Raw genomic sequence first — 24,158 nt, 5'->3', positions numbered from 1 at the left:
AAAAGGGGGCTGAACTTCCTGATTTAGCCTCGGTTTCAATTCTCCTCATTGGGAAATGCGACTGAGAACAAGATTTGGGTTTTGGAGGAACGCTTTGATGTGGACGTCTCTTGTGTGTGTGTTTGAACGTGGGAAGTGTTTGTACTTTCACTCGGCCAAAACAGTACACAGTTACATTCTATAAAATCTGTGATTTTTTCCCCAAATTATGTTTTATATTTTCCCAAATGTTGTTTTCTCAGTTACATTTTTCCCGGTTTTAGATAGATATTTTTGTACCTCTCAAAATTACAATTGTTCATAGAAAAACAACGAAATTGGATGTGTTGAGTCCATGTCAATGATTAAATCACATCAGAAGACCATTTTTGGGGGGTTTGAAAGAAAACTAAGAAATGTTTTTGTAATTTCAAAGTTTGCAAACAAGGTTTTGAGGAAAGTATTTCTGTCAACCAACAAGATCACATTAACTGGCTACACACGGAGTGATAGACAAATGTATGCACCACACAGACGGACAGGGGCAATATTGCTGGAAATTAATTGGCAGATATTGTGTTAGGTGTTGCTTCTTAAGGCAGTGGTGGCTAAAAAGGGGTGGGATATTATCAAAGTTGCGTTGATGAGATAGTAGCTGGGAGCCTGCGGTGTCTGGGATCTGAGAATGACAGTTTGCGGAGGAACAGGTGAAAATTGCATGTTTACTGTTAAAAAGTTGAGGTTCAACAGGAGTTCTTCTAAGATCCTCAAAACTTTGACCAATAAAACAATAAAACATTTAAAATTATACAATAATTTATCTTTCATCTAGGATCGTAAGTAAAGGCATGCAAGAAACATGAAACGTATACATTAAATTAGATCTGTTAAGACTATGAATAAACATTTACACATTCCATTTTTACTTTACGTCTCCATTCACTCGGTTACAGATCTTTTTTATAGATACAAACTTTTGTCAGTAATTTGGCATCTGCAAAGGACATGAACCAAACATAGCTAGTCGAAGTTGACTAGTTAATCAAGCAACTAGCCCAGAAATTAGTTGCTTTGCAGCTTCCGGTTTCATTTCCAAAATAAAAGTCTAGTTTGTCTTAGATCTGCATTCAATAATGACGTTGTACCAGTAGATGCCGTGGTATAGTCTTGGGCCTTCAGCAAATTACTTGTGTGAGAATGATAAAAACACAGAAGAGCTTTGTGAATAATAATTTCCTGAGCTGCAAAATAGAAAGTAAATATGATTTAGGCTAGGCCTATTCGCTATCTAAATGTGCCATGTTGTTGTGTATTATCTAATGGCCATATCATTGTATATGGATCTCTTTTTAAAGGGGAGGCCTGTAATAAAAACAGTTTTAAAACACAAATGGAGTTAAAAAATGATTCTGCAGGACACCAGTAACCAAAATGATAGCCTACATTGCAGTGCATTGAAGGCCTATTTTTTATTTACATTTACAAAATTAAAACATTATTAAAGTGATAGGCTGAAGAACTTTGGATATTTAGATATTTTGAACACATTGATTTCAATAAAAAAATGTATAAGGCTGTTCTATTCTCTTTAATTTAGTTCCTATTTCAACTCAGACAAATGACTGAATGAATGACATACTGACTGAACTGAATGAATAATTAAATAAATGTTCAAATATGTTGGAATGACGAGTTGCACGCATCATGCTCAGCACTTTATTTGGCTAGTAGGCAAATAGGCCTACATTAGGGTATAATGACTCTGGCTGCATGCCTCCAGAAGGGCATCTTCTGAGGCTGAGGGGTGCCTTTCCGAAGGTGTATGGTGCTGCATGGTGCTGCATGGGGATCACAAGCTCTTCATCTGGGCAGCAGTGTTGCGATGGAAAGAATAGCCTATACGGAGACTACCTAAGACCACTGCAACAGAGTTATTGTAAAGTGTGGGAATAAGCTTATGCCAGACTTAGCCTAAGTTTAAAACCTCTTCCTTGTTCATTTCAAAGTCAATATGTTCATGACACGATTCATATACAGTTGAAGTCGGAAGTTTACATACACTTAGGTTGGAATCATTAAATCAAGTTTTTCAACCACTCCACAAATGTCTTGCTAACAAACTATAGTTTTGGCAATTCGGTTAGGACATCTACTTTGTGCATGACACAAGTAATGTTTCCAACAACTGTTTACAGACAGATTATTTCACTTATAATTCACTGTATCATAATTCCAGTGGGTCAGAAGTTGACAGTGCCTTTAAACAGCTTGGAAAATTCCAGAAAATGATGTCATGTCTTTAGAAGCTTCTGATACACCTGTTACACCTGGATGTATTTCAAGACCTTCAAACTCAGTGCCTCTTTGCTTGATGTCAAAGGAAAATCAAAAGAAATCAGCCAAGACCTCAACAAAAATTCTAGTCCCCCTCAAGTCTGGTTCATCCTTGGGAGCAATTTCCAAACGCCTGAATGTACCACGTTCATCTGTACAAACAATAGTACGCAAGTATAAACACCATGGGACCACGCAGCCATCATACCGCTCAGGAAGGAGATACGTTCTGTCTCCTAGAGATTAACGTACTTTGGTGCAAAAAGTGCAAATCAATCCCAGAACAACAGCAAAGGACCTTGTGAAGATTCTGGAGGAAACAGGTACAAAAGTATCTATATCCACAGTAAATCGAGTCCTATATCGACATAACCTGAAAGGCCGCTCAGCAAGGAAGAAGCCACTGCTCCAAAACCGCCATAAAAAAAGCCAGACTATGTTTTGCAACTGCACATGGGGACAAAGATCGTACTTTTTGGAGAAATGTCCTCTGGTCTGATGAAACAAAAATAGAACTGTTTGGCCATAATGACCATCGTTATGTTTGGAGGAAAAAGGGGGACGCTTGCAAGCCGAAGAACACCATCCCAACCGTGAAGCACGGGGGTGGCAGCATCATGCTGTGGGGGTGCTTTGCTGCAGGAGGGACTGGTGCACTTCACAAAATAGATGGCATCATGAGGGAGGAAAATGATGTAGCTATATTGAAGCAACATCTCAAGACATCAGTCAGGAAGTAAAGCTTGGTCACAAATGTGTCTTCCAAATGGACAATGACCCAAAGCATACTTCCAAAGTTGTGGCAAAATGGTTTAAGGACAACAAAGTCAAGGTATTGGAGTGGCCATCACAAAGCCCTGACCTCAATCCTATAGAAAATTTGTGGGCAGAACTGAAAAGCATGTGCGAGCAAGGAGGCCTACAAATCTGACTCAGTTACACCAGCTCTGTCAGGAGGAATGGGCCAAAATTCACCCAACTTATTATGGGAAGCTTGTGAAAGGCTACCCAAAATGTTTGACCCAAGTTAAACAATTTAAAGACAATGCTACCAAATACTAATTGAGTGTATGTAAACAGTGTACAGATCTGTGAGAGCCAGAAATCTTGCTTGTTTGTAGGTGACCAAATACTTATTTTCCACCATCATTTGCAAATAAATTCATTAAATATCCTACAATGTGATTTTCTGGATTTCTTTTTCTCATTTTGTCTGTCATAGTTGAAGTGTACCTATGATGAAAATTACAGGCCTCTCTCATCTTTTTAAGTGGGAGAACTTGCACAATTGGTGGCTGACTAAATACTTTTTTGCCCCACTGTATACACACACCGAACAAAAATATAAATGCAACATATAAATATACTCATACATACAGTGCATTCGGAAAGTTTTCAGACCCCTTCCCTTTTCCACATTTTGTTACGTTACAGCCTTATTCTAAATTTGAATAAAACATTTTTTCCCCCTCATCAATCTACATGGCATAAGTCATGGCAGAATTGTAGGAAATTTGCTTTAAAACTGCAAAAATGTATCTCCACCCTATGACAAAATGGGTAGAATTGCAGGAAATTAGCTTTAAAACTGCAAATAATGTCTATGCACCATGGCAAAAAACTTAGAATTGCGTGAAATGTGTAAGAAATTGCTAAACGTTCTCTCCGCCCCATACCTAAATGTGTAGAACTGCAAAAAAAAACGTGCGTTAATTTTCTCTCTGCCCAATGGCAAAATGTGTTGTATTGCAGGAAATTGAATCTCGCTTAGCCCCCTTTTGCTGGCTAGTCACTAGCAGTGGCCTTGTGCTTGAAAGATTGCTTATGAGACCTGTGTTTATTTTCTATCATGCTTGTTGACAGAAGTTGGCCATTATTATTAATGGATGTGCATTGTGCTTGGTTCTGGTTAAATTTGTAACAAAAAGGGCGTTTTCATAGACAGATTTGAAAGCCAGATCACTGATAATTGGAAAAAAGCAGGTTAAACTATTTAATTTCATTATTAGTGGGTCTTATGGTTGAAGGCTCACATTTAGCCTAGATTTAATTTTACGAGCCCTGAATTCATTAGATTTTTCCCGACTGTTTCAAATGCAGTGTATTGACCTTTCATCGTGCAAGAAAGCTTATTTTGAGAAATAGTTTTTTTAAAGATATAAAGTATATCGTGAAGTTCGAAAAAAATCTAGATATGATATTTTTGGGCCATATCACCTTGGCCTAGCCTCTATATCTGTCACGCCCTGTAACCGTCAGTTTTCAAAATTCATCAGACTGTAGCACATCAGACTGTAGCACATCAGACTGTAGCACATCAGACTGTAGCACATCAGACTGTAGCACATCAGACTGTAGCACATCAGACTGTAACACATCAGACTGTAGCACATCAGACTGTAACACATCAGACTGTAGCTCATCAGACTGTAGCACATCAGACTGTAGCACATCAGACTGTAACACATCAGACTGTAGCACATCAGACTGTAACACATCAGACTGTAGCACATCAGACTGTAGCACATCAGACTGTAACACAGACTGTAGCATCAGACTGTAGCACATCAGACTGTAGCACATCAGACTGTAGCACATCAGACTGTAACACATCAGACTGTAGCACATCAGACTGTAGCACATCAGACTGTAACACATCAGACTGTAGCACATCAGACTGTAGGACATCAGACTGTAACACATCAGACTGTAACACATCAGACTGTAGCACATCAGACTGTAGCACATCAGACTGTAGCACATCAGACTGTAGCCCATCAGACTGTAGCACATCAGACTGTAACACATCAGACTATAGCGCATCAGACTGTAGCGCATCAGACTGTAGGGCATCAGACTGTAGCACATCAGACTGTAACACATCAGACTGTAGCACATCAGACTGTAGGGCATCAGACTGTACCGCATCAGACTTTTTTTGTTTGTCCAGATCGACGTCTTTTTACTGTGGTGTTAAAAATGCAAACCATGATATTGAGTGCCCAAAGTCGGTATGCTTTGTTTATTGATTGTGTTGTGCATTGGCACAGAAACCTGTTGTTGGAAAATTCAGATTTCCCCCGAGCTGATCATTGTCTGCAGGCGGCTCTGACTGTAGTATAGTGTAGCTCAACCCACTCTACAGACGTTTTGTATAAAACACCTGCCCCCGGACCCCTTCGTGATCCACCCTTGTCTCACAAATACCCCTCTAGCTCAGTAATTACACAGACTAATGGTTGGTATCTATGGATACGCCCCGGCGTTACAGTGGGACTCACTGGGTTAAACCTGAGAGACAAATGTAAACGAATCGCTAATCACATGAAATAAATAATCATCTTCAGAAATAACTTTGTCAATCTAACAAAATAACTAGGGCTTTGCAATGATGGTGAAAACATAGGGTCCTTTATTTTGCAGTTAAGTGGGTTAAAATCGTTCTAGAAGTCGGAAAAAATGACGTGGGACATACTGAAGGGTTAAAGTTGAATTTGGGGTTCTACCACTGATTATGTTGTTATTAATTTGCTTACGTGCCATTGTATTTATGCTCACTGTATAGCTGAATATTGAGGCTTCTGTCTGTGTTTAGCTCTCTACCAAAACTCGCAGCAACCCCGGTGTCTGTGAGTAAAGGTGAGAAACGGGACTGTGGGTGAAAGCAAGACACAGGAAGACAGCATCTGTTTTTCTCTGAAACTAGGGCAGATTTGCATACCGCTGAGACATGTTCTCAGAAACCTTGTGTTAAGAATAACTTGTTATTTTAGCTGCACATACAGGTATTGACATAGGAAATCACACTATAAGGTGTGATCTCGGGTATATAAGATCGTGTCTTTTGTTCGGGGCAGAACTCAGGAGAGACATAAGTTGTATGTTGATCTTTGACTTCTGTCTACAGCTGTATACTGATTAAAATTGATATGATTTATAAGTGCACATTTTGAGTGTTCATTATTAAATAGAAGCCCAAGAAAATACAACCCAACAATACCAAAATAGGAATTTGAGAAAACAACAAATTTATTTGAATTAAAAAACACTATTTGAATTTTAAAGCAGGTCTATGTCATCCAACTCTTAAATTGAGTGTTGCACGTGGTCTATAGTGGCTTTTTTACGGAAGTTATATGTACTTCCTCTAGTTCCTCTTTCTTAGACAAATGTCAAAGTATGGGGACCCATTTCACCATTGGTATTCTTTGTACAAAGCACTTACTAATGCGCTACACATTACCATTCTGAAATGATTACACCTTTTGTCTACACTATTCTTTTACCATTTTTTTCAGATTAGTTTACATCGTTAAACATTTGGAAGACAACGTTCAAGTTTTTTTTTGAAAACCAAGCAGGGTTGGGCTCAATTCAGTTTGAGTGACTGGAAGAAGAATTTAATTCAGTGCAATTCAAGAACTTCCACTCAGCCATAGAACATGGAAGTTTCATAGAGTCTGAAAGGTCCCACTTCCAGATACCAAAGAACATCACTTTTCTCTGGAAAGAATGGTCATATACTACTTTAACCTTAGTGCTTAGAATAGCCAATTCCACTGAGTGTACGAAACATCAGGAACAACTTCTTAATATTGAGTTGCAAAATCTTTTGCCGTCAGAACAGCCTGCAATCGTTGGAGCGTGGACTCTACAAGGTGTTGAAGCGTTCCACAGGGATGCTGGCCCATGTTCACTCTAATGCTTCCCACAGTTGGGTCAAGTTTACTGGATGTCCTTTGGGTGGTGGACCATTCTTGATACACACAGGACAGTGTGGAGCGTGAAAAACCAAGGAGTGTTGCCATTCTTGACACAAGCTGGTGCGCCTGGCACCTACTACTATACCCCGTTCAAAGGCACTTAGAAAAAAATGATTGCCCATTCACCCTCTGAATGGCGCACACACAATCCATGTCTCAATTGACTCAAGGCTTAAAAATCCATCTTATCCTTTATCCTCCCCTTCATCTACACTGATTGAAGTGGATTTAACAAGTAACATCAATAAGGGATCATAGATTTCACCTGGATTCACCTGGTCAGTCTGTCATAGAAAGAGCAGGTGTATCTTACTGTGTTGCATAATGACATGTTATATGTAAAATATCTATATTTCTATAGACTACACATAAAAAAGATTATAATTTATTTTAATTTCACTTAAATCAATTCTATTTCCTTTCAGTCAAATGCAAATTGCTATTCTGTATCCTGTTAACTACTTTCAAATTCAGGAAATGTATTGGAATTTATGAAGCAAATTCAATTAAATTCTTAATTGAGCCCATCCCTGACGGAGACAAAATATGTGACCGACCGGCTCGATTCGGTCTTATGTATCAATACTTTATATGGTCTTTTTTTCACATTGGATAAAAGTAGAGACTCAGAACTAGAAAATGGTACAGTGTAGTACAATGTAGACAATAGTAAAAATATAGAAAAACCCTTGAATGAGTAGGTGTTCTAAAACTTTGACCGGTACTGTATATTTAAAATATCAGAATAATTTTGCATCAAATATCAGAATTCTACTCCAAAAGTAAAATGACCAGTGTAATAGACAATAACAGAGAGATATCATACATTTTAGTTATCCATGTTGTCTACCCTATTGTTCTTTGTTTTTGATAGTTTTACAGGATAGTGACAATTATCTGAAGAACAGTGACTCATGGATCCCCCCTAAGGCTTGTCAATCCCTTCACAGACACCTGACAGGGCTAGCTGGGTATCTTGTGTGTCCTGGTAAGACCCAGGCTACTCTTCCTTGCCCTTCCCCTTGTTTGTTTATCATGTTTGAATGTTTGTTGTCACTGTGCTGTTGTTGTCTTTGTAAATCAAAAATAACATTATAAATAGCAAAACCTTTCTCATGACCATGTGCGTAGCCCATCCCTAACATCAAGTGAAACTATCAGCACTAACCTATTGCCTGTCACTTGCCTGCCTTTCTGATCAGATTATTGGTAAACATATCTAATCAATACAGTCAATACTAGAGCAAAGATAGAATGGTTGAATATTTACCTGATCCTTGGACTAGAGCTGATAGAAAAACGATTGAATGTAAGAGAGCTGCCATACTTTTTGTTGAACATACCGAGTAAAACAGGAAGTTAAAGTAAGTTCCTCAACTACGCACCCCTCAATTTATGTAGCACATTATACGTCACGGTTACATATTTTTCAGCCTATAAAGGCATGGCTTGGGTAAATTCGAATAAGGCAGTCAATTCAGGAAGTAAACAGATTCCAATTCAATCATTTAAAAAAAGGGCTTCTATTTACAAACACTTCTCTGAAAATGAGAAACTATTTGTGATAAGTTTCCATTTTATGATTGTAGATTAAAATCACTTCCTGTATTGACAGGTTTATAAATTAAAATATACCCCAACCCTGCTATAAGGAGTCAACATCATAATGCATTTAAATCAGTATGATTGTTGCAAAAGACGTCCTGAAAGTCTGAAACCCTACTGTACCTGTTCAAATAAAATCTTAAATAACACAGTCAGTCTTATCCCCCCTTCCAAAAAAAATGCACTTGTCTTTTACTAATACCACTGATTTTGCTGATAACTTCATTGTTGAGAAAAAAATGCTTGCTATAACTGTGATATGTGGTTGTCTCACCTAAGTATCTTAAAATGAATGCACTAACTGTAAGTGTAAGGTAGATGCTGGGATTCGAGGAGCAGGTGCAGGTGGTAAGTTTAATATAACAAGGAACATGGAAAGATACAACAAAGGAGCAGCGTCTAGACAACAATACTGCCTGGGGAAAGAACCTAAGGGAGTGATAGATAAATGGGAGGTAATGGGCCCATTCCAACACCCGCCCAGTCAGCAGAGAAATAACCGTGGCTACCTTGGATCTCTCGGCGGTGGGAGCTCCCAACTGATGCGTAAAATAGAGGGAAGACTGAAGTAGGAAGCCACTGCATTTGGATGGTGTACCGTCATATTTATCCAGGAGGGATAATCGGGCTGCTGAATGGGCTGATGTGCTGGCACCGCTGGGTCGACTGGTTGTAGTGTATCCTCCACTGGATGAAGGCAACGCCTCTCGTGTGTGTTCGAGCCGTTGCACACAGCGAAGAACCTCCTCCATAGCCTATCCTTGATATGCTGTTCATGGTGTTGAGGTAGAAGAAAACCCTGTTCATCAACCATCAGAGATATTCAAATTTCCTGCTGCTTCCATAGTTGGAGTCGGTATTCTGTAACAATGACGATGTGAGTCGAGAAGCAGGTACTAAACTTTTGTTTACTTTAACTTCTTCTGGCTGCAAGCCCGACGTCGGTACACTTATGACAACAGCCAACTCAAGTGCAGGGCGTGAAATTCAAAATATTTTTTTTTGAAATATTTAACTTTCACACATTAACAAGTCCAATACAGCATTTGAAAGATAAACATCTTGTGAATCCAGCCAACATGTCCGATTTTTAAAATGTTTTACAGCGAAAACACCACGTATATTTATGTTAGCTCACCACCAAATACAAAAAAGGACAGACATTTTTCACAGCACAGGTAGCATGCACAAAGCCAACCTAACTAACCAAGAACCAACCAAACTAACCAAGAAACAACTTCATCAGATGACAGTCTTATAACATGTTATTCAATAAATCTATGTTTTGTTCGAAAAATGTGCATATTTGAGCTATAAATCAGTTTTACATTGCAGCTACCATCACAGCTACCGTCAGAAATAGCACCGAAGCAGCCAGAGTAATTACAGACACCAACGTCAAATACCTAAATACTCATCATAAAACATTTCTGAAAAATACATGGTGTACAGCAAATGAAAAACAGGCATCTTGTGATTCCAGCCAATATTTCCGATTTCTTAAGTGTTTTACAGCGAAAACACAATATAGCATTATATTAGCTTACCACAATAGCCAGAAACACAAGCCATTTCCCAGCAGCAAAAGTTAGCGATCGTAACAAACCAGCAAAAGATATATAATTTTTGACTAACCTTGATAAGCTTCATCAGATGACAGTCCTATAACATCAGGTTATACATACACTTATGTTTTGTTCGAAAATGTGCATATTTAGAGCTGAAATCAGTGGTTATACATGGTGCTAACGTAGCATCTTTTTCCCACAACGTCCGGATATTTTTCTGACACTCACATATTCTGACCAAATAACTATTCATAAACATTACTAAAAAATACATGTTGTATAGGAAATGATAGATACACTAGTTCTTAATGCAATCGCCGTGTTAGAATTCTAAAAATAACTTCATTACGATATGCAGTTTACGTTATGGCGAGAGCGTGCCCAAAATCTGTGCGCAAACTACTAGTTCACATGTTCGACAGATATATGAAATAGCATCATAAAATGGGTCCTACTTTTGATGACCTTCCATCAGAATGTTGTACAAGGGGTCCTTTGTCAAGAACAATCGTTGTTTGGATTTAGAATGTCCTCTTCTCCAGTCAATTAGCACGGAAAGCTAGCAAAGTAGCGCGAAGCTCTCCTTCCTGAACATACGCAGACAAAGCAACACGCCTAACGTCCCGAAAAAAATTCAATAATCTAATAAAACTATATTGAAAAAAACATACTTTACGATGATATTGTCACATGTATCAAATAAAATCAAAGCCGGAGATATTAGTCGTCTATAACGACAGCTTTACAGAAGGCAATACCAGGTCCCTTCTCGCGCGTTCCAGGAAACAGGAAATTGGGGTCACGTCATGCCAAGAGCTTTTATTCGACCCCAGATGAAGTTATACACTCAATTTCTTCTCTCACTGCCTGTCGACATCTAGTGGAAGACGTATGAAGTGCATGTATACTATTAAATAACAAGGACATTTATAGGCAGGCCCTAGAACAGAGCATCGATTTCAGATTTTCTGCGTTCTGTTTTACTCACAGATATAATTCAAACGGTTTTAGGAACTAGAGAGTGTTTTCTATCCAATAGTAATAATAATATGCATATTGTACGAGCAAGAATTGAGTACGAGGCCGTTTGAAATGGGCACCTTTATCCAAGTTACTCAATACTGCCCCTGCAGCCAGAAGAAGTTAATACACTGTCGTGTCTTTGCTATCATTAAATTGAAGACTTATAGTTTAAATCAAAGATTCCTGTAATTAGGGATTACGCGATCAACTAAATAATAACGTAACTAATTAACTATGAATTTGGGAGCACCAAGGAAAGTAGTCAGATTACAAAGTTATAATTTCCCAATATAACCTTTCAGATATTTTTATATCTGATCAATAGTCTTCTGATTAATGATTTATTTATTTTACCTCACGTAAAACGTCGTAAATTGATGTTTATCTGCACGAACCCAGTCTTCACTATGAGTCATCCATACATCAATTGTCTTAAATCATTTATTTATTACTAACTAAGTAATTCACAGAAATGCACAAACAAACAAACTTAAAATGGTTACATGAAATGGGAGAAATATGCCCTAGTGGGCTGAACCGGCATGGCGGCTTGTTAGACAAAGGGAAAATTGCGTTAGACTAAGAAGTCACTACAGAGTCCATAATTATAACAATTGACATGCTAATCCTTACACATGAACGCTCACTCATTCGGGAACAATTGCAATCAATATATATATATTTATGCTCGGTGTGTCGTCTTCACCGCTGGAGAAAAGTTAGTTTCTGTTGGAGTTCCTTCTGTCTCTGTCCTGGTTATTGTGGATAGTTCAGAGTGACATTCGTTATAGAATGGATGTTTCGGCGGTTGTCTTTCTTCGCGTTCAATGATACAGAATTCCTAGCTGCAGACTAGTAGTCAATATCAAAGACTTGTTCTTATTCGTCTAAGAGTTTAACCACGTGGTATGGTTAAAGATTCAGCAATGGTACTTAACCTTCGTTCTCCTCCTATGGAGAAAAACATGGTCTGTTGATAATTTCTCAGAGTTGGGCTTTTATTCGGATAGCAGAAAGGGCTGTCCCAGGATGTCTGACCCTAACTGGGCTCAGGGGCGGTCCTTGGATTTAGTTCAAATCAAAAGGGATTTGTATTTTTCTTCATTAAACAGTCCAAAATCATATTACACAATTATACAAACAGTATCATACTCACTCATTCATTTTGTACAACAAACAGATGTAAACCTCATATCTGAGGTTATTATACAAACAGCGGTATGGTAATGTAGCCACCCAGTCTCCCATGAGTTTCCCACATTGGGACAAACGGACATGTTAAGCTGGACTCTTCACCGATCTTTTATACTTTTTCCGGAACATGAAATCTGTTCGTACCTCAAGTTCTGTGAGGTGGAAGAAACCTCCTTTGTCCTGAAAGTTTACCCTCTCTCTAATACTGTTTGGCCATGAGGAGATTCTCAGGAATTTACGACGTCTCTCTGTGACCACAGCATGGGTTGAAGGAGGAAAGGGGGATGCAGGGAGAGGGGGATGGGCTTTATGTGACTAAACAGGCAACGTCATGACAACACCTAAGTGAATTTGTCCCAATACTTTTGGTACCCTAAAACGTACAAAAAGTACAAGTGCTATAATTTCTAACGGTTCAGGCGATGAAAATTTCCTCAAATTAAAGCTGACAGTCTGCACTTTAACCTCAGTTCAAATCCTTGCTGGAGTACAGAGCCAAAAACATTTGTCAATTTCCCAAAACTTTTGGAGCTCACTGTAAATGTACAGTGCATTGGGAAAGTATTTTAGACCCCTTCACTTTTTCCACTTTGTTACGTTGCAGCCTTATTCTAAAATGTATTAAATTCAATTATTTCCTCAATCTACACATAATGACAAAGCAAAAACAGGTTTTTAAACATTCTTGCAAATGTATTACAAATAAAAAACAGATACCATATTTACATAAGTATTCAGACCCTTTGCTTTGAGACTCGAAATTGAGCTCCGGTGCATCTTCCTTCTATTGATCATCCTTGAGATGTTTTTACACTTTGATTGGAGTCCACCTGTGGTAAATTCAATTGATTGGACATGATTTGGAAAGGCACACACCTTTCTATATAAGCTCCCACAGTTGACAGTGCATGTCAGAGCTAAAACCAAGCCATGAGGTCGAAGGAATTGTAGGTAGAGCTCCGAGACAGGATTGTGTTGAGGCACAGATCTGGGGAAGGGTAACCAAAACCTTTCTGCAGCATTGAAGGACCCCAAGAACATAGTTGCCTCCATCATTCTTAAATGGAAGAAGTTTTGGAACCAACAAGACATCCTAGAGCTGGCTGCCCGGCCAAACTCAGGGCCTTGGTCAGGGAGGTGACCAAGAACCCGATGGTCACTCTGACAGAGCTCCAGAGTTCCTCTGTGGAGATGGGAGAACCTTCCAGAAAGACAACCATCTCTGCAGCACTCCATCAATCAGGCCTTTATGGTAGGGTGGCCAGACTGAAGCTCCTCCTCAGTAAAAGGCACATGAAGGCATGCTTGGAGTTCGCCAAAAGGCACCTAAAGGACTCTCAGACCATGAGAAACAAGATTTTCTCCCAAGCTGTCAAGGCAAAAGGTGGTTACTTTGAAGAAACTCAAATAAAATGTATTTTGATTTGTTTAACACTTCTTTGGTCACTACATGATTCCATATGTGTTATTTCATAGTTTTAATGTCTTCACTATTATTTTACCATGTAGAAAATAGTTTAAAAAAAAACTTGAATGGGTAGGTGAGTCCAAACTATTGACTGGTACCGCATATATAAAAGTACTTTTGTGTGTGTGTATATATGTGTACACCCTTTCAGATTAGTGGATTCGGCTATTTCAGCCACACCCATTGATGACAGGTGTATAAAATCGATCACACAGCCACACAATCTCTATAGGAAAACACTGGCAGTAGAATGGCCTTACTGAAGTGCTCAGTGACTTTCAACGTGGCACCATAATAGGATGCCACCTTTCCAACAAGTCAGTTAGTCAAATTTTTGCCCTGCTAGAGCTGCCCCGGTCAACTGTAAGTGCTGTTATTGTAAAGTGGAAACATCTAGGAGCAACAACGGCTCAGCCGCAAAGTGGTAGGCCACACAAGATGACAGAACGGGACCGTCGAGTCTCCGCGAACACGGGAATATTGCCTTAAAATTGAAAGGATTCAATGCTATCACACTGTCATCTCGGCACCATTTACAGGGTCCACCTCACCATGGTGCGAGACCACCACACTCAGCCTGTGAACGGACCCACATAAGTGTTCAGACCCTTTGCTATAAGACTCGAAATTGAGCTCATTCCATTGAGCATCCTTGGGATGTTTCTACAACTTGATTCGAGTCCACCTGTGGTCAATTGATTGGACATGATTTGGAAAGGCACACACCTGTCTATATGAGGTCCCACAGATGACAGATCATGTCAGAGGAGCAAAAACCAAGCCATGAGGTCAAAGGAGTTGTCCGTAGAGCTCCAATACGGGATTGTGTCGAGGCACAGATCTGGGGAAGGGTACCAAAACATTTCTACAACATTGAAGGTCCCCAAGAACACAGTGGCCTCCATAATTCTTAAATGGAAGAAGCTTGGAACCACCAAAGCTTTTCCAAGAAGGGCCTTGATCAGGGAAGTGACCAAGAACTTGATGGTCACTCTGACAGAGCTCTAGAGTTCCTCTTCGGAGATGGGAGAACCTTCCAGAAGGAGTTTGTCAAAGGCACCTAAAGACTCTCAGACCATGAGAAACAAGCCACTCCTCAGCGGGCAGTCATGTGCCTTTTACCGAGCCACTCCTCAGTAAAAAGCACATGACTGCCCGCTTGGAGTATGCCAAAAGGCACCTAAAGACTCTCAGACCATGAGAAACAAGGTTCTGTGGCCCAAGAATGGCACCGAAGGAGATGGCTGCCGTTTTACGATCCCGTAACCAATTGTGCATGTTTTTTCTCATTATTTGTAATTTATTTTGTAAATAATGTATCTACCACCATGTCTTATGACCGATATCAGGACATACTGGAGGAATACTTTTTCTTCAATGAGAAGGATTGACCTCAGACGCCCGACAAGGCCTCATCCCCATCATTTAAAGGAGAAAGAGACAGAGATTTCAGGGACAAAGGTCCGGGTGCCTTGTAAGGATCCGACGCCGAGAGGGTAATCTACCTTTACCATCGGTCGTATTAGCCAACATACAATCAATCGATAATAGATGAACTACTATCATGTATTTCCTACCAACGGGACATTCAAAATTGTAATATCTTATGTTTCACCGAGTTGTGGCTGAACGACAACATGAAAAACATACAGCTGGCAGGTTTTAAGCTTTTTCGACAGGATAGAACAGCAGCAGTAAGACAAGGGGTGGCGGTCTATGTATATTTGGAAATAACAGCTGGTGCATGAAATCTGACGAAGTCTCGAGGTTTTGCTGGCCTGAGGTAGAGTATCTCATGATAAGCTGTAGATGACACTATTTACCAAGATAGTTTATCTGTATTTTTCGTAACCGTCTGTATACCACCACAAATCTATGCTGGCACTAAGACCGCACTCAATGAGCTGTATATGGCCATAAGCAAACAGGAAAACGCTCATCCAGAGGCACCGCTCCTACTAGCCGGTGACTTTAATGCAGGGAAACTCAAATCCGTTTTAGCTAATTTCTACTATGTTTAATGTGAAACCAGAGGGAAAAAAACTGCCACCTGAGTCAGCTCTCCATACTCGTCCTGAGGAGCGTGCTAGCCGTCTGGTGAAGACTGTACCGGCTCCACGCACCAGGTCTCCAGTACGCCTCCCCAGCCCCGCACGTTCTGTGCCAGCTCTCCGCACTCGGTTTGAGGAGCGTGGTATCGTTCCGGTACAATGTGTGCCGGTTTTACGCACCGTGTCTCCAGTGTGCCTCCACAGCCTGGTACGTCCTGTGCCAGCTCCCCGCACTTGCCGTGCAAAGGTTGTCATCTGTCCAGGACACGTTGTGCCAGCTCTACGCCGTAGACCTCCAGTGCGCCTCCACAGCCCGGTACGTCCTGTGCCAGCTCCACGCACCAGGCCTCCTGTGCGTCTCCCCAGCCCGGTACTTCCTGTGCCGGCTCCCCGCTCCAGGCCTCCTGTGCGTCTCCCCAGCCCGGTACGTCCTGTGCCAGCTCCACGCACCAGGCATCCAGCGACAGTCTGCAGTCCGGAGCCTCCTGCGACGGTCTGCAGTCTGGAACCTCCAGCAACGGTTCCCAGTCCGGGCCTCCAGTGATGATCCATAGTCCGGAGCCTCCTGCAACTTTCTGCAGTCCGGAGCCTCCAGCGACTGTTCCTAGTCCGGAGCCTCCAGCGAGGGTTCCCAGTCCGGAGCCTCCAGTGAGGGTTCCCAGTCCAGAGCCTCCTGCGAGGTTTCCCAGTCCGGAGACTCCCGCAAGGTTTCCCAGTCCGGAGTCTCCTGTGCGTCTCCCCAGCCCGGTATGTCCTGTGCCGGCTCCACGCTCCAGGCCTCCTGTGCGTCTCCCCAGCCCGGTACGTCCTGTGTCAGCTCCACGCACCAGGCATCCAGCGACGGTCTCCAGTTCAGAGCCTCCAGTGACGGTCTGCAGTCCAGAGCCTCCAGCGACGGTTCCCAGTCCGGAGCCTCCAGCGAGGGTTCCCAGTCCGGAGCCTCCAGCGAAGGTTCCCAGTCCGGAGCCTCCAGCGAGGGTTGCCAGTCCGGAGCCTCCTGCGAGGGTTCAAAGTCCGGAGCCTCCTGCGAGTTTTCCCAGTCCGGAGTCTCCAGCGAGGGTTCCCAGTCCAGAGCCTCCTGCGAGGGTTCCCAGTCCAGAGCCTCCTGCGAGGATTCCCAGTCCGGAGTCCCCGTTGACGAGCCATGGTCCGGAGTCCCCGGCGACGATCCACGGTCCGGAGTCCCCGGCGACGATCCACGGTCCGGAGTCCCCGGCGACGATCCACGGTCCAGAGTCCCCGGCGACGATCCACGGTCCGGAGTCCCCGGCGACGATGCACGTTTGGTGCCAGCTCTCCGCACTCGCTTTGAGGAGCGTGGTATCGTTCCGGTACAATGTGTGCCGGTTTTACGCACTGTCCGGAGTCCCCCGGCGACGATCCACGGTCCGGTTCCTCCGGCGACGATCCCCGCACCAGAGCCGCCACCGAAGCTGACGGATCCGCGAGCGAAGCGGGGTCTACGACCCGCACCGGAGCCGCCATTGAGGCTAGATGCCCACCCGGAACCTCCCCTATAGAGTCAGGTTTTGCGGCCAGAGTCCGCACCTTTGGGGGGGGTACTGTCACGCCCTGACCTTAGAGAGCATTTTATTCTCTAATTTGGTTAGGTCGGGGTTGTAACGGCTGTCATCATCTTCTTCCTCTGAAGAGGTGTAGCAAGGATCGGACCAATACGCAGCGTGGTAGGTGTCCATGTTTCAATAGGGAAAACTGAACATGAACACAAATACAAAAACAATAAACGTGAACAAATCGAAACAGTCCCGTGTGGCACAAACACTGACACAGGAAACAATCACCCACAAAATACCCAAAGACCATGGCTGCCTAAATATGGTTCCCAATCAGAGACAACGATAAACACCTGCCTCTAATTGAGAACCAATCTAGGCAACCATAGACTTACATAAACACCTATAATGTACACAACCCCATAAATCTACAACAAACCCCTAGACAGTACAAACACCCTAGACGAGACAAAAACATACAAACCACCCTCGTCACACCCTGACCTAACCAAAATAATAAAGAGAACAAAGATAACTAAGGCCAGGGTGTGACAGGGGTGTAGACACTACTGCCTCATAAAGTCCACTGTCTCCTTCCTGCAGGTTCTTCAGTAGCAGAGAGGTTTCCCTCACTAAATTCAGCCCTACCTTCGTACCCTTCAAAGGTAACTTCTGGGGAGTACATTACAACATTGACTGATCTGTTAAACTTCCAATATAGCACACACATTTTTTCCCAGGCAAACATCCTGTTCCTTCAACACAAACATAGAGGTCTCAGTACTGGGCTCTGAAACACAGAGAATACTTCATGTATTTTTGTATTTGCTAAATGGTTTAAAAATTAACCCATTAATAAGATCAGCTGCCTTTAGATCATCAAGTAATACAGAAGTACTTTTACAATAAAGAACTAGGATATGATACCCACTATCAACTGTTCAGTTGGGGCGGCAGGTTGGGCCAGTAACCGAAAGGCTGCTGGATCAAATCCCCGAGGTGACAAGGGGATTGTTGTTCTGCCCCTGATCAAGGCAGTTAACCCACTGTTCCCTGGTAGGCTGTCATTGTAAATAAGAGTTTGTTCTTAACTGACTTGCCTGGTAAAATAAAATTCCGTTTCAGAAACCATTCAGTAAAAGGAACTTGATGAAGTTGTACTCCATGAATTATAACTCCAGGAAGTACAACTTAATCTGCCTAAAAGCATAGATAGATAGCTTGGGTGGACATGTATTTGTGGTTGATTCTAACAGACATGTCGAAAACAAGTTGAGCTATGCATTTCCGGTAGTGAGAAGTTTCTTTGCTTCAAATGGTGTTGTGGTGATGTTTCCTGTGACACTGATAACCTCTTTCTCACAGTAGTGTATACTATCAGTATACCATCACAACCCAAAATTGTGTATAATCACAACCCAAAATATGTATAGCTTCAACATGTGTTTAGAACTACAGTATCGTCAAAAAATGTTGCCCTAAAGTTAATTACATATTTTAAATTTAAGTCAATAAATTACTTGAATGTTGTAAAGTTCAACACATCACAACACATGACTTAAAACTTCAGTTCTTCATTAGATTATGACTTCTGAGTTCTTGTGTCACCCACTGGTTAGACAACCAGTACACTGATTGGACTGGTTATAAGCAGAATAATCAGTACAAATGATACTGCCTGTTACTTACTGTATCTGCTAATCAGATTATAGACATGTCTAATCAATATCACTATACAGATGTCTTAGAAAATACTTTTACTTAAATGATGGAGGAGAGTTAGTAGAATAGCGAGGGTGAAACGCAAGGTCACCATACTTTGATAAATGATTAAACCTAAATGAGGAAGGATTGTCACATTTTTACATTTTACATTTAAGTCATTTAGCAGACGCTCTTATCCAGAGCGACTTACACATAGGCCTATACTTCCTCTAGAAGGTTGTATACCCACAACCACAAATTTCACATAAAACATTCTGTTTGCAATTCTAAAATGTTCCATGGCATGTGAAATTACTTGATAACCTCTTTCCAATACATTAGACATTTATATAGGAACTGAAAATGCACTCCAGACTCAGGTGTTTGTGAAATTAAAGACGGGGTAGAATGCATTTTTATCATGTTACAAATCAACTTGTGTTTAATATAAGATTTGTTATTATGTAATTATATTTTTCTTAACACGTTTTTACCATGTATATAAGGGCACAAGGCGAGACCCAGATGCAGACACAGGAGGCAGATGGTTACAGTCCAAGATGTTTAACAATCCAAAAGGGGAAGGCAAGAGAATGGTCGTGGACAGGCAAAAGGTCAAAACCAGATCAGAGTTGCAGAGGTACAGAATGGCAGGCAGGCTCGAGGTCAGGGCAGGCAGAATTGTCAGGCAGGTGGGAATGGAGTCCAGAAAAACAGGCAAAGTTCAAAACCGGGAGGACTAGTAAAAGAGAATAGAAAAGCAGGCGCACAGGGAAAACCACGTTGGTTGACTTGAACATATTAGACGAACTGGCACAGAGAGACAGGAAACAAATGGATAAATACACCAGGGAAAATAAGCGACACCTGGAGGGGGTGGAGACAATCAGAAGGACAGGTGAAACAGATCAGAGTGTGACAGTACCCCCCCCCCCTAGGGACGCCACCTGGCGTCCTACCTGGGCGCATACCTGGCTGACCGGGGTGTCGGCGGTGAAAATTGGCGATGAGGGCCGGGCCCAGGATGTCTTTAGCCGGAACCCAGCACCTCTCCTCCGGGCCATAACCCTCCCAGTCAACCGGATACTGGAAACCCCTGCCCCGTGGTCGAACCCTCAGGAGGCGTCTCACCGTATACGCTGGCTGGCTATCGATGACACGGGGGGGAGGGATTGGCCTAGAAGCAGAAGACAGAGGACAGTGAGACAAGGGTTTAATCCTTGAAACATAAAAAGTAGGGTGAACACGGAGGGTACAGGGCAACAGACGGACAGCAGTGGGACTAATGACTCTAGAAATGGGGAAAGGGCCAATGAAACGGGGGGAAGGTTTATGGGATTCTACCTAGAGGGTAGGTCCCGAGTGGACAGCCATACCCTCTACACGACAACGAGGAGCCAGAGTCCGGTGGCAGTCCACTTGTCGACGATACCTGGAGGTGGTCTTGAGAAGAGCCGCCCTAGCTCTTTTCCAGGTACGCCGACAGTGGCGGATGAACATCTGGGCTGAAGGCACGTTGACCTCAACTTCTTGCTCTGGGAAGAGCGGGGACTGATTCCCCTTTCGAATGCTCCATGGGGTTAGTCCAGTAGCCGAGCAAGGGAGAGTGTTCCTGGCATACCCCACCCAGACCAGTTGCTGACTCCAGGTGGTGGGGTTACTGGCAACCAGACACCGGAGTGCCGTCTCCATATCTTGATTGGCTCGCTCCGACTGGCAGTTAGATTGGGGATGAAACCCAGAGGACAGGCTGGCTGACGACCCAATAAGAGTGCTTCCAGAATTGGGACGAGAACTGATGACCCCGGTCCAAGACAATGTCAACCGGGAGTCTATGGATACTTAAGACGTGCTGCACCATAAGCTGGGCCATCTCCTTGGCTGAAGGTAACTTAGGAAGAGGGATGAAAAGGGCGGCCTTGACAGGAAAGTCTTGCTTTGCGAGCATACCATGCATGCGGTGACGAAGGCTGAGACATCAGGAACCATGGTGGGCCATCAGAAGCGTTGACGGAGGAAAGCCAGGGTCCAGGAGGAAGGAAAGCCAGGTGAGCCTGGAGGATTGAGCCCATTCCAGGACCTGAGACCGGACCGTATCAGGCACAAACAGACGGTTAGCCGGGCACCCCCCAGGGTCCGACTGGGAATGCTGAGCCTTGCGGACCAGAGCCTCATTTCCCCAAACAGAAGTCGCCAAACAAGAGGCAGGGAGGATGGTCTTAGATTCAGAGGGAATGGCAGTGGAACTGTATAGACAGGAGAGAGCGTCCGGCTTCACGTATTTGGACCCTGGGCGGTAGGAGATGGTGAAATTGAACATAGTAAATAACAGAGCCCACTGGGCCTGCCTGGAATTAAGGCGCTTGGCTGTGCTGAGATATTCCATATTCTTGTGTTCGAGTTCTCGGTTACCAACATCGTAGTTTCTTTCTGCAGACTTGAGTCGATGGGACAGGAAGGTACAGGGATGAAGCTTTTGGTCCTGGGCAGATCGCTGGGACAGGATGGTCCCCACTCCAACATCAGAAGCATCAAACTCACTCATAAATTGACAGGACGGGTCCGGATGGATGAGGATGGGTGCTGTTGTGAACCGATGCTTCAGGTCCACAAAGGCTTTGTTGACAGCTGGAGACCATGTAAACAGTACCTTGGGAGAGGTGAGTGCAGAGAGGGGGGCCGCCAGGGTACTGTAACCCCGAATGAAACGGCGGTAGAAGTTAGCAAAACCTAGGAAACGTTGCAACTGCACCCTGGACGTGGGTTGAGGCAAATCCACCACTGCTTTCACCTTTCCAGGATCCATCTGGACATGTCCCTCAGCAATGACACATCCCAGAAAGGAGATGGTAGAGCGGTGGAACTCACAGTTCTTGGATTTTACGAACAATTGGTTCTCCAGGAGGCGCTGAAGGACCTGTCTGACATGCAGAACATGTTCTTGTGCAGACCGGGGAGAAAAAAAAACAGGATGTCATCAAGGTATACGAATGCAAACTGGTTTAGCATGTCCCCGGAGTACATCGTTTACCAGGGCCTGGAAGACAACGGGGGTGTTAGCGAGTCCAAACAGCATGACCTGGTACTCATAATGTCCGCTGGCTGTGTTGTCTGCTTTATAAATAAATAAAGCAAAACCCTTGAATGAGTAGGTCTTCTAAAACTTTTGACCGGTAATGTACATTTATATACAAAATATTAGAGTGGACATAGAGTTGTAAAAGAATGAGCAGTTGGATATACAAATATACAGTGTATATGCAGGCCAGCAGCATACCACTCTGTATCCCACTCCTGGCTTGCCTCTAAAGCTAAGCAGGGTTGGTCCTGGTCAGTCCCTGGATGGGAGACCAGATGCTGGATGTAGTTTTGGGGGGCCAGTATGGGCCACATTTCCTCTTGTTTTAAGATTGAATCCCAGGCCAGTGAAGGGGACATTCTCCTGCATAGGGTGCTGTCTATCGGAAGGGATTTTGAATGGGTGTCCTGACTCTCAATAAAAATTCCATGGCATTTATTACAAGCATAGGTGTGTTAACCCTGGTGTCCTGATTAAAGTCGAACCTGGCCATGTAATCAGCCCCCTCATTCCTAATTGGCATATATCACTCCTCAGCGCTCCACTATGCTCACTGATGTCTGGTGGTGGTTGAGATGAGTTTCCCCCTTACCGATGACTCTCTTTACAGACAGGGAAATATAATTTATTTAGCTTATTGCGTTTCCATACATAATTTGAATACTAATCTGTTTTATTTTGTTATTTTTTTTAAACTTTTTTTAAAGTATTTTTTAAAATATGTTTTACATTTTAGTAATTTAGATTAGCAATTACGGTTAAGTGCCTTGCTCAAGGGCATATCAACAGATGTTTCACCTAGTCGGTTCGGGGATTTAAGCCAGGGACCTTTCGGTTACTGGCCCAAGGCTCTTCACCGCTAGGCTACCTGCCTTTTTTATTTTTTATAAGTCGTTTTGCATGTCAGCAGTCAAGTTTTGAAGATATAGAATTTTCAAGAAGCAAATTGCTGTGTTCAAAACAACTGGGAACTCGGGAAAAGATTTGCTTCGACTGAGAAAAATCTTTTTGAACAGTCAACCAATTCTGAATTCCAAATCGTAATCTCAGAAAACATTCTACAGTTCAGACGAGTTCCCAGTTGTCTTGAAAGCACCAAAAGTGTCACTTGCCACATCATCATAATGCGTTTTGCATCATCATGATTCTGTGGCAAGTGACACTTTGCTTCTTAAAAGTCCATACATTTAAAGAAAATGTTTAACAAAAATGTAGCCTGTGTCTATGTGCATTTCCCCAGCAGAGGTCCAATGCTTTCACGGCACTTTTTTTGTATTAAAAGCCCAGTGCATCTACAATTCCATATTGGACAACAGTTGATGAAACTAACACTGCAAAAGTGTGAAACAATTTGATCAGTGTTACTTCCTGATTGTATTTTCAACCAGAAACTATCTACACAGGACCATGTAATCAGCAGGTTTTATATGGGTGGAGTTTTGGTTTGCCTTGTGACATCACCAGGCAGTATTAGTTAATAGAGACCAATAACAAAGAGAGTTCTAACAACGTTAGGTTTAAATCAACATCAAACTCAAAATCATAGTGGTACATATGATTTGTTATCTGAAAATTATAGTATAGTATAGCGTCAAATACATACAAATAAGTCAACATGCAGATCAAGTCAATCATCATCTTAAACAAATTATACTGTACAGTTAGATATTCTTATATCATGTTATGCTGTGCTATGTTATGCTATGTCATGTAATGCTACATTATGTCAAGCCATGCTATTATATCATGTTATGCTATGCTATTTTAAGTTAACATAACTTATGTAGCAACAAATGAAAAGTAAAAGTATGTATTTTAAAAACTTTTCTCATGACCTAATATGATTAACAGTAACTTACATGTGCAGGCTGTGCAC

At 42.3% G+C, this 24,158-nt stretch overlaps 2 protein-coding genes across 6 annotated transcripts in view; one reads left to right on the top strand and one right to left on the bottom strand.

Moving 5' to 3' along the window:
• Positions 1-24,158, top strand: part of LOC139550235 (SLAM family member 5-like) — a 266,184-nt gene that overhangs the window by 217,751 nt on the left and 24,275 nt on the right. The gene's annotated exons all lie outside the window — the stretch shown is intronic.
• Positions 1-24,158, bottom strand: part of LOC139550232 (natural killer cell receptor 2B4-like) — a 38,869-nt gene that overhangs the window by 5,053 nt on the left and 9,658 nt on the right. For 2 of the 4 annotated variants that reach the window (XM_071360964.1, XM_071360965.1), the window contains exon 2: positions 20,175-20,380. In XM_071360964.1, coding sequence (XP_071217065.1) covers positions 20,175-20,380 — 206 coding nt within the window. Of the gene's footprint in view, positions 1-8,346; positions 8,488-20,174; positions 20,381-24,158 lie in introns of those variants that run through there. The other 2 variants (XM_071360966.1, XM_071360967.1) reach the window with 1 other exon arrangement.

The sequence above is a fragment of the Salvelinus alpinus genome, chromosome 23 (assembly GCF_045679555.1).
Source record: "Salvelinus alpinus chromosome 23, SLU_Salpinus.1, whole genome shotgun sequence".
NCBI lineage: Eukaryota > Metazoa > Chordata > Actinopteri > Salmoniformes > Salmonidae > Salvelinus > Salvelinus alpinus.
Note: the sequence above shows the minus strand (reverse complement) of the source record. Positions and strands in the feature narration are given on the sequence as shown.